The sequence below is a fragment of the Dasypus novemcinctus genome, chromosome 23, assembly GCF_030445035.2.
Source record: "Dasypus novemcinctus isolate mDasNov1 chromosome 23, mDasNov1.1.hap2, whole genome shotgun sequence".
In the NCBI taxonomy this organism is placed as follows: domain Eukaryota; kingdom Metazoa; phylum Chordata; class Mammalia; order Cingulata; family Dasypodidae; genus Dasypus; species Dasypus novemcinctus.
Window position 1 is genome coordinate 54,359,215 of NC_080695.1, and position 14,987 is coordinate 54,374,201.

Consider the following 14,987-nt stretch of genomic DNA (forward strand, 5'->3'; position numbering starts at 1 on the left):
CTCTAGGTTCTGTGGGGGATTTGGAGTCACACCCTTGGCTGCTTATGTGAGTTGTCCGCAAGCGTGCTGGTGTTGCTGTCCTGGAAATGGGAACTCATTATCAAGGGATAGTAGAGTGCCGAGCAGTGCTGTGATGGGGCTGCAAGCATGGGCACTGTGGTGGCTTACAGGTTAAGAACAGATCTCTTACCAAAATAGTTACTCTGCAGGGCAGTCTGTCTCCTAGGGGTCCTACTGGGAGGCAGAGTAGCATAATGGTCAGAACTATCTGGAAACAGCCTCCCTGGGTCCCCATGTCTGCTCTATCATTTTCTGACTGTGTGGTCTTGGACATGTTTTGTTATCCCTCTGAACCTCAGTTTCCTCATCTGTTAAATGGGAGTAGTAATAAGACCTCACAGACTTGAAATAAAGACTAAATTAAGTACTTGGCACGTAGCATTTATTTATTATTGATGCTTTTGTTTTTATTTTCATTAAGCATTCCGAGAGCAGAAAGAACTTTCTGAGATAGGTGGATGAAAATTACTGGGGCAGGGGCTAAAAGAAGACAAAAAGAGGTACCCAGTTACAACTGATCCGCCCACAGAAGCCCATTTGGGAGCTGCTGGAATCAATTCCTGCATGGTGGGTGTAAAAGGACCTCTAGAAAAAAGCAACTTCCTGACCGTTTCCTTTCTCCACAGAATGAAGTAGAGCTGGGGGAGCTGCTTCTGTCCCTGAATTATCTCCCAAGTGCTGGGAGACTCAACGTTGATGTCATCCGAGCCAAGCAACTTCTTCAGACAGATGTGAGCCAAGGTTCAGGTACCGTGCAATCCCTCCTCCCTCTGCCACTTCTTTAGCAGGGCAGGATGTTTGTTAGATCAAAGGGACCCAATTTTCTTTTTCTGCATCTTGGATATTATTGATAAGACCCTGCAAGGGCAGGGAGCATTCAGAACTAGGATGCTAGTTCAGGAGGGAAAACAAGTTCTCAGATGCTCATTTTGGAACAAGCAGGTAAATGATGCCATCTCAAAAATCGGGGGTTTGCCTGAGACCAGGTGTAACTGCTGGCCAACTGTATCCTTTTTCATACACGTGCATCCCCCGGTGGCAATGGTGTGCACTGATCCTGCCTTCTAATCGGCCAGAGCTGTGGGCACACCCTGAGTTATTTCCCCAGCTCAAAGTGTACCATAAATCTTAGTTAAAGAGTCGCTATAAAAGACTGTTGTATTTAAAGGATCTACTTCATAGCAAACCCAATTCAAACATAAATTTTAGAGAAATGGAACAGAGCCCATTCCATTTGTATGTAGATTCTTCCATGACCGCAAAGGATGTTATCATGAAAGCTGCCGTGGTTGCCGGGATCTCTTCAGCTCAGTGGTGGAAACACATTCTTCTCTAAGTATAATAGCTAAAACAAATTGCTTTTACTATAAGGTGACAGCTGAATTTAGAAGACAATTTGAGGGCGGTGGACTTGGCCCAGTGGTTAGGGCGTCCGTCTACCAGATGGGAGGTCAGCGGTTCAAACCCCGGGCCTCCTTGACCCGTGTGGAGCTGGCCCATGTGCAGTGCTGATGCGCGCAAGGAGTGCCCTGCCACGCAGGAGTGTCCCCGTGTAGGGGAGCCCCACGCTCAAGGAGTGCACCCCGTAAGGAGAGCTGCCCAGCATGAAAGAAAGTGCAGCCTGCCCAGGAATGGCACCACACACACAGAGAGCTGACACAAGATGACACAACAAAAAGAAACACAGATTCCCATGCCGCTGATGACAACAGAAGTGGACAAAGAAGACGCAGCAAATAGACACAGAGAACAGACAACCAGCATGGGGGGTGGGGGGAAGGGGAGAGAAACAAACAAACAAACAAACAAAAAAGTTAAAAAAAAAAAAAAAGAAGAAAACAATTTGAATTTTCAAAAGGCACATTATAAAAGCAGGTTTCCAAAGGAGGAGCCATTGGAGGACTGGAGACTTTCAGACAAGCCATAATGGGAGAGGCAGTTATTTGTAATAAAATGAATAAAAAAGTTTTATGGAGTCAAAATGCTTGTAACAAAACCCCAATTCTATTGCTTGTAACTGATGTGACCTTGGGGAAAAAAGGAAGTAATAACAATATTTGTCTCATTGGATTGTTTGGACAAATATTACATTAGATAATGCTCATGAATCCCTTTGTAAACTGTAAAGTGTTCTAAAAATGATAGTTATAGTTCTGCCAACTCCATTCTCGTTGTATGAGCCATGGGCTCACTGACATGATAATGGGTTCTGGAACATAGCGGCCATGGACAGAAAGCCAGGATATGTTCTAGGTCTGGCTGTGCCTCCACATGTGTTAACAACGAACTTTTTTAACACTGTGGGGGCCAAACAAACCACATCTATGGGCTGTCAGTTTGCAGCCTCCATTTTCTAAACAACCCAGTGAGCCAAATCATTTCTCATCTTGAGTTGTCAGTTTCTTAAATATAAAATGAAATAATCCCTGTCACATGATAAGAACTCAGTAAATATTGGCTGGAAGGAGAGAGGAGGGATGAGCAGATAGGCAGATGGATGGAAAAAAAGGATAGAAGGATTGATGGATGAAAGGAAGGGTGGATGTGTGGTCTGATGGATGAGAAGATGGACAGATGCATGGATGGATGGGTGGATGGGGAAAATGGAGGGATGAAAGATAGATAAATGTGCTTTCAGATAGGTGGGAAATTGGATGGATGAAGAGTGGATAAGTAAAAGGATGATGAAAGGATGGGTGGATGGGTTACGTGACAGATGAGAAGATAGATGGATAAAAAATTGAATGAAAGGAAGGATGGATAGATAGGAAAATGGATGGGTGAAAGGATGGATGGATGGATGGATTGTGTTTCATGATTCTAACATTCTGTGATGCTGTGTCCAATTTCCAGACCCCTTTGTGAAAATCCAGTTGGTACATGGACTCAAGCTTGTGAAAACCAAGAAGACATCCTTCTTAAGAGGCACGATTGATCCTTTCTACAATGAATCCTTCAGCTTCAAGGTTCCCCAAGAAGAACTGGAAAATGCCAGCCTAGTGTTTACAGGTAGGTGCATTCCAGAACTTGATGAACCCCAGGCAAGGGATATTCAATTTACTGTCCTGGAGGAAAAAAGGCCATCCAGAGAGGGTTATGTTTAAGAGCTTCAGGTCTGGAGTTCAGCTACCTGGATTTGAACCCACATACCATCTGTGAACTTGGGCAAGATGAAATAAGATCATCCACATAGAGCCATATAGATAATTATTCTAAATGTGGACTCTGGAGCCAGATTACCTGGTTCAGCCATATAACCAAGGCCTTGGGTAAGTTACTTAACCCCTCTGAGGCTCGGTTTTCTCATCTGTAAAATGTGACAATAATAGTACTTGCCTCATAGATTTGTTGTGAGGATGCAATGACTTAGGACTTTAGAACAGTACCTGGTACATAACAAGTTAGCTTTGATGATGTTAGCTTTCATGGTGATGATGATTCAAGTTGCTTGCAGTCTAATGGGGTCACCCAACCCAACAGGAAAATTTTGAAAGGTGTCCCAGTGAACATGGTGTTGGAGTAGGGACATCAAGAGCCACTGTCTGGTAGAATATAATCTGTGGTTTCCAGTGGTATATTAGTTATCTATTACTGCATAACAAATTACCCCCAAAATTTAGGGGCTTAGAATAACAAGCATTTATTATCTCATAGTTCATGGGGGTCAGGAAACCAGGTACAGCTTAGCCAGGAGGTTCTGACTGAGGGTCTCTGGCAAAGGTACAGTCAAGGTGTTGGCTCCGGCTATGGTCTCATCAGAAACCCCAGCTGGGGATGAGCTGTTTCCAAGCTCACTCATGTATTTGGCAGGATTCAGCTCCTTGCAGGCTGTTGGACTGAGGGCCTCTGGAGGCCAGTAGCTCCCTCAATTCCTTGCTACCTGGGCAGCTCACATCAGGGCAGAAGGCTTCCATCAGAGCAGGCAAGTGAAGGAGCAAGAGAGGGCAAGCGGGGAAGCGGACTTGGCCCAGTGGTCAGGGCGTCCGTCTACCACATGGGAGGTCCGCGGTTCAAACCCCGGGCTTCCTTCACCCGAGTGGAGCTGGCCCATGCGCAGTGCTGATGCGCACAAAGAGTGCCCTGCCACGCAGGGGTGTCCCCCGCGTAGGGGAGCCCCATGCGCACAGAGTGCGCCCCGTAAAGGGAGCCGCCCAGTGCGAAAGAAAGAAAGTGCAGCCTGCCTAGGAATGGTGCCGCACACACTGAGAGCTGACACAAGATGACGTAACAAAAAGAAACACTGATTCCCGTGCCGCTGACAACAACAGAAGCAGACAAAGAAGAGCACACAGCAAATAGACACAGAGAACAGACAACCGGGGCGGGGAGAAGGGGAGAGAAATAAATAAATCTTTAAAAAAAAAAAAGAGAGAGAGGACAAGCAAGATGGAAACCAGAGTCTTTTGGTAACCTAATCTCAAAAGTGACATCCTGTCACTTTTGCCGTATTCTATTTGTTCGAAGCAAGTCACTAGGTACAGCCCATGCACAGAGGAGGGGCTTACACAGGGATGTGAATTTCAGGAAGTAGGAATCCCTGAGAGCCAACTTAGCAGTTGCCCACCAAAGGGGGATTTGAGTTAAGAGAAGTAATGGTTATTGTTTCCCATGTCCTATATGAAATCCTTCACCTGTGTCATGGCTCATAGTCACCATCCCCCCACTCCCTCTGGCTGATAGCATCCTTTTTTTAAATTTTTTATTATTTATTATTTATTTCTCTTCCCCCCCAACCCCGGTTGTCTGTTTTCTGTGTCTATTTGCTGCGTCTTCTTTTGTCCGCTTCTGCCAGCGGCACAGGAATCTGTGTCTCTTTTTGTTGCGTCATCTTGCTGCGTCAGCTCTCCATGTGGGCAGCGCCATTCCTGGGCAGGCTGCACTTTCTTTCGCGCTGGGCAGCTCTCCTCATGGGTGCACTCCTTGCGCATGGGGCTCCCCCACCCGGGGACACCCCTGCGTGGCAGGGCACTCCTTGCGCGCATCAGCACTGTGCATGGGCCAGCTCCACACAGGTCAAGGAGGCCCGGGGTTTGAACCACGGACCTCCCATATGGTAGACGGACGCCCTAACCACTGGGCCAAGTCCACCACCTGATAACACCCTTTTCAACTTAACAGTCTAAGGACTGAGGCTTAAAACATAGGTGACTCACCCAAGGTCTCATAGCCAGGGGCTGGTGGAGTCAGGATTCAAGCTCTGCCCAGCTCCAAAATCCAGGGATCTGCATTCCTAAAGCACCCAGGTAGGGTTGGCACTGGGGATCTGACATCACCCTTTGAGTGCTGCAATGTAATTGGAAATGATCCTCTGCTTAGACCCAGCCTGGAATCCTTGGCTCCAGGTCTCCTGAGCTGCCAGGCCAGGGCTGAGAAGCCCTTGCAAGGCTTTTCTTACATGAGTTTATTGGTTTTCATCACCAGGACTGCAATTCTTCCCTCCTCCACAGTCCTGGGCTCTTGCAGGGCCTGTCGCCTGGAGGTTCTGCATCCAATCAGGGGATGTCTGCTCTAAGCAGATACAAAGAACCTATCTGACACAGCCTGCGATGGATGGCTGCTGTGCAAATTGATTACCAACAGACTAGGGACCATTTTTTCCCCAAGGTTTTGGGCCAAGACCAAAGACTGTGACTCTGTTGAATCTGTAAATGGTGGGCAGGCAGGCAGGGGAACTGTGCTGAACCAAGACAAATCAAAGCCCAAAATAATGATTCCTAAGTCCCTACTGAGAACAAAAGACTTACTGTTGCACGTTTAGATGAGGAGGGCACTTGGGGGGCATTGAGGGCTCATATAGAAAGTCCTGGCACTTTTATATTTTATTTAAAGTTTTCTTACAAAAGTAGCACATGCTTGTTACCACTTCGTGCCCACGAGGATGGCTGTTATTTGAAAAATGGAAAATAGCAAGTGTTAGCAAGGATGTGAAAAAATTGGAATCCTCAGGCATTGTTGGTGGGAATGAAAAATGATGAAGCCACTGTGGAAAACCATTTGGCAGTTCCTCAAAAAGTTAAACTCAGGATTACCATATAACCTGGCAGTGTTACTCCTAGGTATATACCCCCCCCAAAATTAACAAACAGGGCCTCAAATAGGTACTTGTATACCAGTGTTCATAGCAGAATTATTCACAATTGCCAGAAGATGGAAGGAACCCAAGTGTCCATCAACCAATGAATGACTACACAAAACATGGTCTATGCACACAATGAAATATTATTCAGCCATAAAAAGGGATGAAATGCTCCAATATGGATGAACCTTGGAAACATTATGCTAAGTAAGATAGGCAAGACAAAAAAGAATGGTTACGTGATTCCATTTATATGAAATACCTGGAACAAGCAAATTCATAGAGACAGAAAATAGATTAGAGGTGACAAGGGACTTGGGGGAAGGAAGAATGGGGAATTATTGCTTAATGGGTACGGATTTTCTGTGTGGGGTGATGGAAAATTTTGATAATAGATGGAGGTGATGGTAACGCAACATAGTGAGTGTAATTAACATCACCGAATTGTGTATTTAATGGCTCAGATGGTAAATTTTATATTATCTCTATATAATCACACTAAAATTTAAGTGCACACATATACAGATATAAGTAGCACATGCTTGTTTATAATGTTACAAAACCAAAAGATGCGGTCGTATGAAGAATCAGAACTGCAGACGGGGTGGGCGCAGGGCTGCGGCTCCAGGGCCTGGCTCCAGTCCTGCCGTTGCCGTTCTCCAGCCGTGAGGCCTTGAGCAAGAGCCTTGCGTTTAGGTCTTGTGGCCTCTAAGGTGGGGCTAATGACAGCAGGCCACCTCTGAGGACTGGTGTACCTGAGAGCACACAGCACCTAGTAATGGCGAACTGTTCTTCAAAGGAAACTTTGCCCTTTTCCTCATCCCCCCTTCCGGTTCCTTCTCTGTGCAGGATCCACTGCTAGCACCCTGGTGTGCATCATTCCACACCCTTCTCCTTGTTCACGCACACAGGCTCCGCACGGAGCAGGTTCTGTTTCTTTCAGAAAGTGCTCATTGATTCAGTATCCATGGGTGGAGCACCGACTCTGTGCCAGGACCGTTTCCAGTTTCTGGAATCGAGCGGTGAACAGGACAGAGCTAAACCCCTGCCCTCGTGGAGGTGGCTGACACCGTTCTCTCGGCATCGCTCTGAAATGTGCTTCTTAAAAAATTACCAGTGACTGTGTTCAGTCCTTCCAGGTCAAGACCAATACAGAAATGGATCTAACTCTTTCTTTTCTATCACTGCTTTACATACTGTTGCATGGTGTGCTATGGTCAAAACAGAGGTGTTTCATTTCGGGGACAGGGGGTGACAGAGCCACACAGAATGTCATCAGAACTCTGGAGGCTCCCCCTACCCACCCTGAGCACACAGAAGTACAGAACATTTGGCATACATTGCAGAGGTTTCTTGAACCCTTTAAAACCCAAACTTGACCTCACAAGGCAGAAGAAGCCTAAAAACTGGGGGTGGGGGGCACTCACCTGCCCCTCCACCTCATCTGAATCCATCTCGTCTTTGGTCCTCAGCACTCCTGGTGTTGTGGATTTTATCTAGGTTCTTGGCTATGCTGCAGAAATGAATTTCAAGAGCATACCAGGTGAGTTAGGCCAGTAGATTCAGGCAGGGAGGGAAGAGAAATGGGAGAAAATAACAGACCAAGGGGTCCAGGTAGAGAGGAAGAGGTTGAAAAGTGATAAAGAGGGCTGATTTACAGGCTACGATTTCCCATTATAGGTTATAAATCCCTAGGTTTACTTGCGTGGTCACGTAGCAGAGGAAAAATGGTGAGAGCGATGTGCAGAGGGCAGGAACGGGTCCAGAGACGAGAGCAGAGCATGCGCCCTCAGGCCTGTGCCTGCTTTTAAACTGTCAATTATTCCACCCCTTTGCTGATGGCAGGGGAGGGGTACAGCTGTTTGCTGTTTGGATTGATCACCCCACCTATCAATCCCCTAGTGAGGACCCCATGATAAAGTCCTTGGGGAATATCTGGGGCTTTTCCTTGCTTCCAGAAAAAGTCTTTGTTCTGGATAGCAGAATCTTGGGGGTGGGGGTCTTCCAGCAGCGACCTTGTGGGTTACTGATGTCCATGTGGACTTCTTGCCAGGTTCCAGATCCATCTACTGATTCCCATTCTCACTAGCCTGCTTTACTGGGGGTAATAGTCAGTTGAGGCAATAGCCAGTTGCCCCCATCAGATGAAGCTTGTGTTGTCCATTCACTTACTAAATATAGTGTCCCCTGGCCCCGGTAGGCATTTAGGTTTTTGCCTCTGGCTCAGGTTTAAAACGCCTTGAAAACATTCCTTCTGGAAGGCTCACGGGACCTCCTGCCCCCTTAAATCAGGGGTTCTCAATCCCAGCAGGGATTAGAATCAGCTGGGCTCTTTAAAAAGCTCCCAATACCTAGACCTGCCCCCAGAGACTGATTCAACTGGACTAAACCAAAACCCTGGGCATCTGCATTTTTAAGGCACCCTGGATATATCTGATGCTTACTTTGGGTCCGAATCATAGGTGTGAGTGGAGGTCCTAGCTGGGGTGGCATTTTGCATAAAGGGTACTGGCTGGAATAAGAGAGGACATGTGGTTTGAGCTAGTGACTCTCCAGGCACAGACACAATTTCCAGAATTCAAATCCATAAGATTGTAACCCGCTGTATTTATCAACTGGGGAGGGAAGCTGTCGCCTCCAGGCTATGGATCTGAAACCCAGATCATTAGCTTGTTTCCAAACACTGTATAACAAAAGTGAGGTTGATCTGCAATTTAAGCATTTATGAAGAATCCTGGGTAATAGCCTTAATTAGCTGGTGGGCTGGGCTTTCTGAACAGTTCCTTTCCTGTGTGGGATGAGTTTTCTCCTGCAGTTTTCAATCAGGTGGTTTCTGCATCCAATTTTTTTAAAAAAGGAAAAAAGGGAGAAAATTGCTTTTTGGCTCCTGAGATAGCAACACCTTCTCCAGAAGCCTTCCGGGTAATTTAGGTAGGTTTAACTGTATTAAAACGAAGGGGAATAGGCCACTGGGATTATTGGGTTGTTATTAGAAATAGGAAAAGAGGAAAAGGAAAGAAGGAAAAGAATGCAGCTTGAGCTGTGCAGAACTCGAGCAACTCAGACAATTCCCCAGGTGCTGGAGGCCACTGACACCAGATTGGCAGACCGTACTCCTCCTTGAGAAAGGGCGCCTGTTCTTTTCTTGGGGGCTATTGATGTCCATGTGGATTCTCTGCCAGGTTCTAGATCTATCTACTGATTCCCTATCTTACTAGCCTGTGTCATTCCCCCCTCAGAGAGTTTACACTTTTAATCTTAAAGAGATGCTGAAGGGAGATGATCTTTCTTCTGTAGGTACTTCCTGCTGGTTAGGGGCTGTAGGCCCTCTCTGACAAGTTGTAAAACCCTCTCTTCTACTCTCGGTTGGAGGAAGATGGATCTGGCATCTTGGGCAAAGCTGGATGAAGTTTTCACATGGCTAATAAGATGTTGATTCTGGAAGAAATAAATTTAATTAGAACTTTGAGATTATATGGTCCCACTAAGAGGACACTGGACCACAGAAGTAGAAAAGACCAGGTGTATATAAAGGCTGCATTTTCCCAAAGTTGGTGGGAAACAGTATTCTTCCTTGAGTTATTTTATGCTGTTGGTTAACTCTAAATAGAGATTGCAATAGACGATGGGGTTAGGTATAAATTGCCAATTTTAGTTCTTATGGTAAGAGAGAAAAATGGGAAGAGGCATTGGCCTTTTAGTTAGATTAAAGGAGATGAAAACAGACACAGTTTGGTTTGCCTTCCCCCTAGCAATAGGAATTTGGGCTAGAGTTAGCTGTTTTTGACATAGACACTACTTAGCTTTTTCTTTTGAAGAGGCATTTTAGGCTGTCCAATGACTGGCATTCATATATCCCATCAGGTGCTTCTGGTGAGCTGGCACTTTCTTGGGCAGCTGGCTTCACTTAGGATTAGTGCACCAAGCTGGACATTCCTTTAACTTTAATAAGGGCTAGGAGGGAGACCTGGATTAAATACATTTATTAACTGCTTAAAAAGTGAAGTTTACCAGGACTTTTAACATGTTCAGTATCCCTCTGCATATGATTTAGAATAGAAAATATTTCACTATAATCATCAGGCATATATCTAGATTAGGATACAGGTACGGTTCTTAATACTAATTAATGTACTACTCAATGTATAAGTTTCTCTTTGAGCTGTAATTAATAGATTTAAGTTTCAGGTTTGCAATACCTTACATGTTATCTCTCCATGGGAGCAGGCCATAATGTCAATTGTATTTAAGTTTTACTCACAGTGCTCTGGTGATCATTGCTCCACTTGGTATGCCCTTTACACAGTGAGTAAGCCGCAGTACTGTTGACCCTAGAGAGATGCTAGGAAAGCAGTTTCCAGTATTCCACCAGCCTGGTGCATAGCACTCTTTGGTACTATGAAACAGTGGCAGTCTGGAGGGGATATCCATTGTATATTTGACTATATTGAGCCATCACTGGGGACTGTAGAGGTTTGAAACTGAAACGTAGCTTGCATCAACTTCAGGAGCACAACCGGAGATGTAGTAGATACGCTTTATTGTTTTAGGGGTCAGTGACCAACCTAGCCAATAACTCATATGGAGAGGCAACTTGCAATGTACTGAAAGCTTGGTTTGAATGCACAAGAGAGTTAGACAATGCTGAAGTCTATTTCTTGAACAACTTTGTGAAATTTCTCCACCTTTTTTAGCAGTTAAATTAATTCCACCTATGATTTACACATTAAAACCACTAGCAAGACAGTATTGATATTTAAAGATTCAGTTTTAGGTTACCTTTCACCATTATCCATTTTGTAACAGATTTCCTAGACCAAGCAAACTGACATAGTTAAACATAGCTGTCAAAGTTGAACACAAGGTTACGCACAAATTAAAGCAGGAGAGAATTTTATACCTTTAGCATCTCTAGGACCTCTTTGATGTCAATTTATGGCACATGAGGTTTTTAGTTTCCAGGAGATGTTTAGTAACTAGTCTGGATCTTGATTTCTATGCACAATTTTTATAGGCACAACTGAGTTTAAACTGAGAAGTTTGAGGTTTATTTCTTTAAGGAGACACAACATGAGGTTTCTGGGCCTCGGATTTATCTGTTCTTTTTTCTTACACTGGTTTAACTGGAATTTAGGGTCCTATACAGAGGCTGCTCTTGGCTATACTGTGGCCAGTGGACCAGCAGTAGGCAGGATTTCCTAATTCCTGAGAAGAGACTCCTGTAGGGAGTTTGCTGGTATGTTAGAGACTGTGCCTATTATTCTAGGAAGAATGAAGAAGCACCTTTTAGTTGACTGTTCTGGAATCCCAGATTCCTAGTCTGCCTAAAACCATTCACCACTCCATATAATTTGGAGCTGAAGCCCTCTCTCAGTGTCATGAGAATTTCCATTTTCAGAGCTTAACTGGCCCACAAATGTCTTTGTGGGTACCTAGGTCTTGGGGGTATCTGATTTCTGGTATCAGATCAATAAGCCTGAGCTGAATTGGTGGGAGACCTGAGCAGTGGCCCCAAATCAAAGCACCTGAGATGTCTGTCCCAGGAGATATTTGGCTGCTCTCTGAATGGATGGGCCCAAGGAATGGGGGCCATTCAGTTTCCTCCTCTGGTTCTCAGCATCCCTACATTCCAGGGTCCGAGACTGACAGACCCAAACAGAGGTTCCTGAGTTAAATTTCAGGAAATGTTTGGCTGCCCTCTGATTCCCACCACCCCAGGGAATCATAGAGCCCCTGCCGCTGGCCATTCCCGGGTCAGTCCTGGACTTGGGAGACAGGCTGAATAGATTTCAACCTGAAGCTGCCAAGCCAAAGAGTGCTTCTTTCTCCTGTCCTTTCAGAAGTCTTAGATGCAGTCTTAGTTCTATGACTCTACTGTCTAGGAGTTTCCCAGCTTCCCAGTTTTTAAAACATTCCAAAGCATTCTAACACAAACCTGCAAAGAGAAATTCAGTAGCAAGAAGTAGAAAGGTAAAGCATGGGTAAAGGTTAACTATGCAAGGGTATCCTGGCCTGTGACAGCCCTGAGGAAGGGAACTCCCACGGCATCGATTTTGGCTCTGCCCACTGCCTCCCTACTTCATTCCCCCAGGTAGCTGGGTGTGGTCAGCTAGGAAAGCCTCTTGCCAAGGTGTGGACCTGCTGGGAAGGGCAAGGCCCTAGCTCTCTGCCATTGCCATGCACCCCCTAGGGGAGAGGGCGGGAAAAGGCAATGGCAGGCAGGCCCCAGGACAAAGACTCCAGCTCCTAAAATGCCTTGAAAAAGCTTCCCAGGGACGGGTATTCTGCCATGGAAACTCTGTCTTGGCAGAACCATGATTTAAGCCACTGCCCTATGACTCAGCCATCCTGGCTGGTGTCAGATTTCATAAGCCTGTGTGTGCGGCATGGACACGGAGAATTCCCGAACCCTGGCCCCTTCCCTCCTGGGATTACAACCTTTGGGGGCTCATAGGTGAACCCATTTAAAATAGAGAACAAAAGGAAGGCATTAAACAGGCTGTAGGCCACAGTTTCACTCACCAATAAACTCCTGGCTGGCTTGCAAAATGTTACCAGATTTTATTTAGATTCTAGGCTATGCTGCAGAAATGAATTTCAAGAGCATGCCAGGTATGTTAGGCCAGTAATTTATTCAGGTAGGGAGGGAAGAGAAATGGGAGAAAATAACAGAGCAGGTGCTCCAGGTAGAGAGGAAGGGAGTGAAAAGGGATAAAGAGGGCTGATTTGTAGGCTACAATTTCCCATTACAGGTTATAAATCCTTAGGTTTACTTGCGTGGTCACATGACAGAGGAAAATTGGCGAGAGTAGCGCGCAGAGGGCAGGAAGAGGTCCAGAGGCAAGAGAGCAGGCACAAGCATGCTTAGGCCTCGTGATCTGCTTTATAAACTATTAATTATTCCACCCCTTTGCTAATGGCAGTAGAGGGGTTCCAGCTGTTTGCTGTTTTGATTGATCACCCCACCTTTCAATCCCCCAGTGAGGACCCAATGATGAAGTCCTTGTGGAATATCCAGGCTTTCCTTGCTTCAGAAGTCTTTGTTCTGGATTGCAGAATCTTGGGGGTGGGGTTCTTCCAGCAGCTACCTTGGTGGTTATTGATGTCCAAGTGGACTCTCTGCCAAGTTCCAGATCTATTTACTGATTCCTATCTTACTAGTCTGCTTCAGTAGAGTCCGTAGGGGCCAGACCCTGGAGCCAGGTGGCCTGAGTTCATACCCCTGACTTTTCTTGCTGTCTTTTTGCCTCGACTTCCTCATCTGTAAATGGGGATAATGGTACTTCTGTTACCAGATAGCTCTGGTTTCTGGGCTTCTAGATTCTTGGCTTATGTCACATAAAAGAACTTGAGGACATGCCATAGGATAGGCAAAGGAGTAAAGAGCTGATTTGATTTGAATTTTAAAGATACTTAGATTACATAAATGTTACACAAAAAATGTAGGGGATTCCCATATGCCCCATCCTTACCCCCTCTACACTTTCCCACATTAACATCGTTGGTTAGTGTGGTATATTTGTTACAATTGATGCACACATATTGAAACATTGCCACTAAGTGTGGATTATAGTTTGCATTACAGTTTAAATTCTCTCTCACACAGTTTTGTAAATTATGACAAGGTATATAGTGGCCTGTATGTTATTGCAACATGATCCAGTACAATTCCAATGTCCCAAAAATGCCTACATTTACACCTATTTTTTCCCTCTTCCTCCCCTCAGAACCTCTGATACCACTACCTCCACATCAATGATGAAAGTTCTTCCATTGCTAGAATAACAATAAGTCTATAGTAGAATAACAGTAAGTCTGCTCTAGTCCATTGTTCATTCCCCAATCCTGAGGATTCAGGTATGGTGATGCCCACTCAGCCTCTAATTGAGAGGGGCCTTAGATCCCATGGGGCAGATGAATGGGATTGTCTTGCTTGCAGTTGTAGACACTCTTTGTTCCTTGGGATGTTCGTTGTCCATCATCATTTCCTTCTTAGTTGTCCTGGTGAATCCAATGACCTGGAGAGTAGGTGTTGCAACTCTGTTGAGATTCAGGGCCTGACTGGCACAAGGAAAGTCCAGAGATTTAAATCTCTTGGACATAAACCTATCAACTCTAGTACTAACTGTAGGTTCAAATATAAGGGGCAAAAGAGCCATGTGTAGGGAAACCACAACTGAGTCCAACTCTGTCATAATGAGGAACATAAATTCCAAAGTAGAGCCCGCTGGCAGGGCACCAAACTCCTGAGCTGTCAGCTCTGCCTATAGTGTCTTGATGTTTCCAGAACCCTCAGAAGCCCTGCTATTTGAGGTAATATTTACTGTGGCAGTCAATGAAATCCCACTGAGTCTTGCATAAGTATAACCTCTGGAATGACCTCCTGACTCACTTTGAAGTCTCTTAGCCATATAAACTCATTTGTCTTTACCCTTTCCCCCTTTTGGTCAAGGTCTTTTTCCAGTTGCATTGCTAGTTGATGCTTGGTAGTAATCCCTTGGTGCCAAGGAAGCTTATCCCTGGGAGTCATGTCTCATGCCGGGAGGAAGGTAATGTATTTATATGCTGAGTTTGGCTTAGAGAGAGTCCACATTTGAGCAACAAGGAGGCTCTCAAGAGGTAACTCTTAGGCAACATATAATAGTAGGCAAAGTTTCAGTTTCAAAAGAAAAGGTTCATAAGTACAGTCATCAATATCAAGGGCACGTCAACGGTCTATCCTTCATTAGTCACTGCCCCTGTAATTGGAGGATTCTTGCTGTCTTATTAGAGAATGTGGGAGAACTCCCCAGGATGGGAAGAGTTTACTAAGAAACAAGAAAACAAGAAAAGTACACAGTCTGAGGCATGG

At 45.3% G+C, this 14,987-nt stretch overlaps 1 protein-coding gene across 1 annotated transcript in view; it reads left to right on the top strand.

Annotated features, from left to right (window-relative positions):
- The window catches only part of SYT17 (synaptotagmin 17), a 95,888-nt gene that overhangs the window by 49,070 nt on the left and 31,831 nt on the right, over positions 1-14,987 (top strand). The window contains 2 exon segments of the mRNA XM_004450420.4: positions 687-807; positions 2,914-3,069. Of these exon segments, the coding sequence (XP_004450477.1) occupies positions 687-807; positions 2,914-3,069 (277 nt within the window).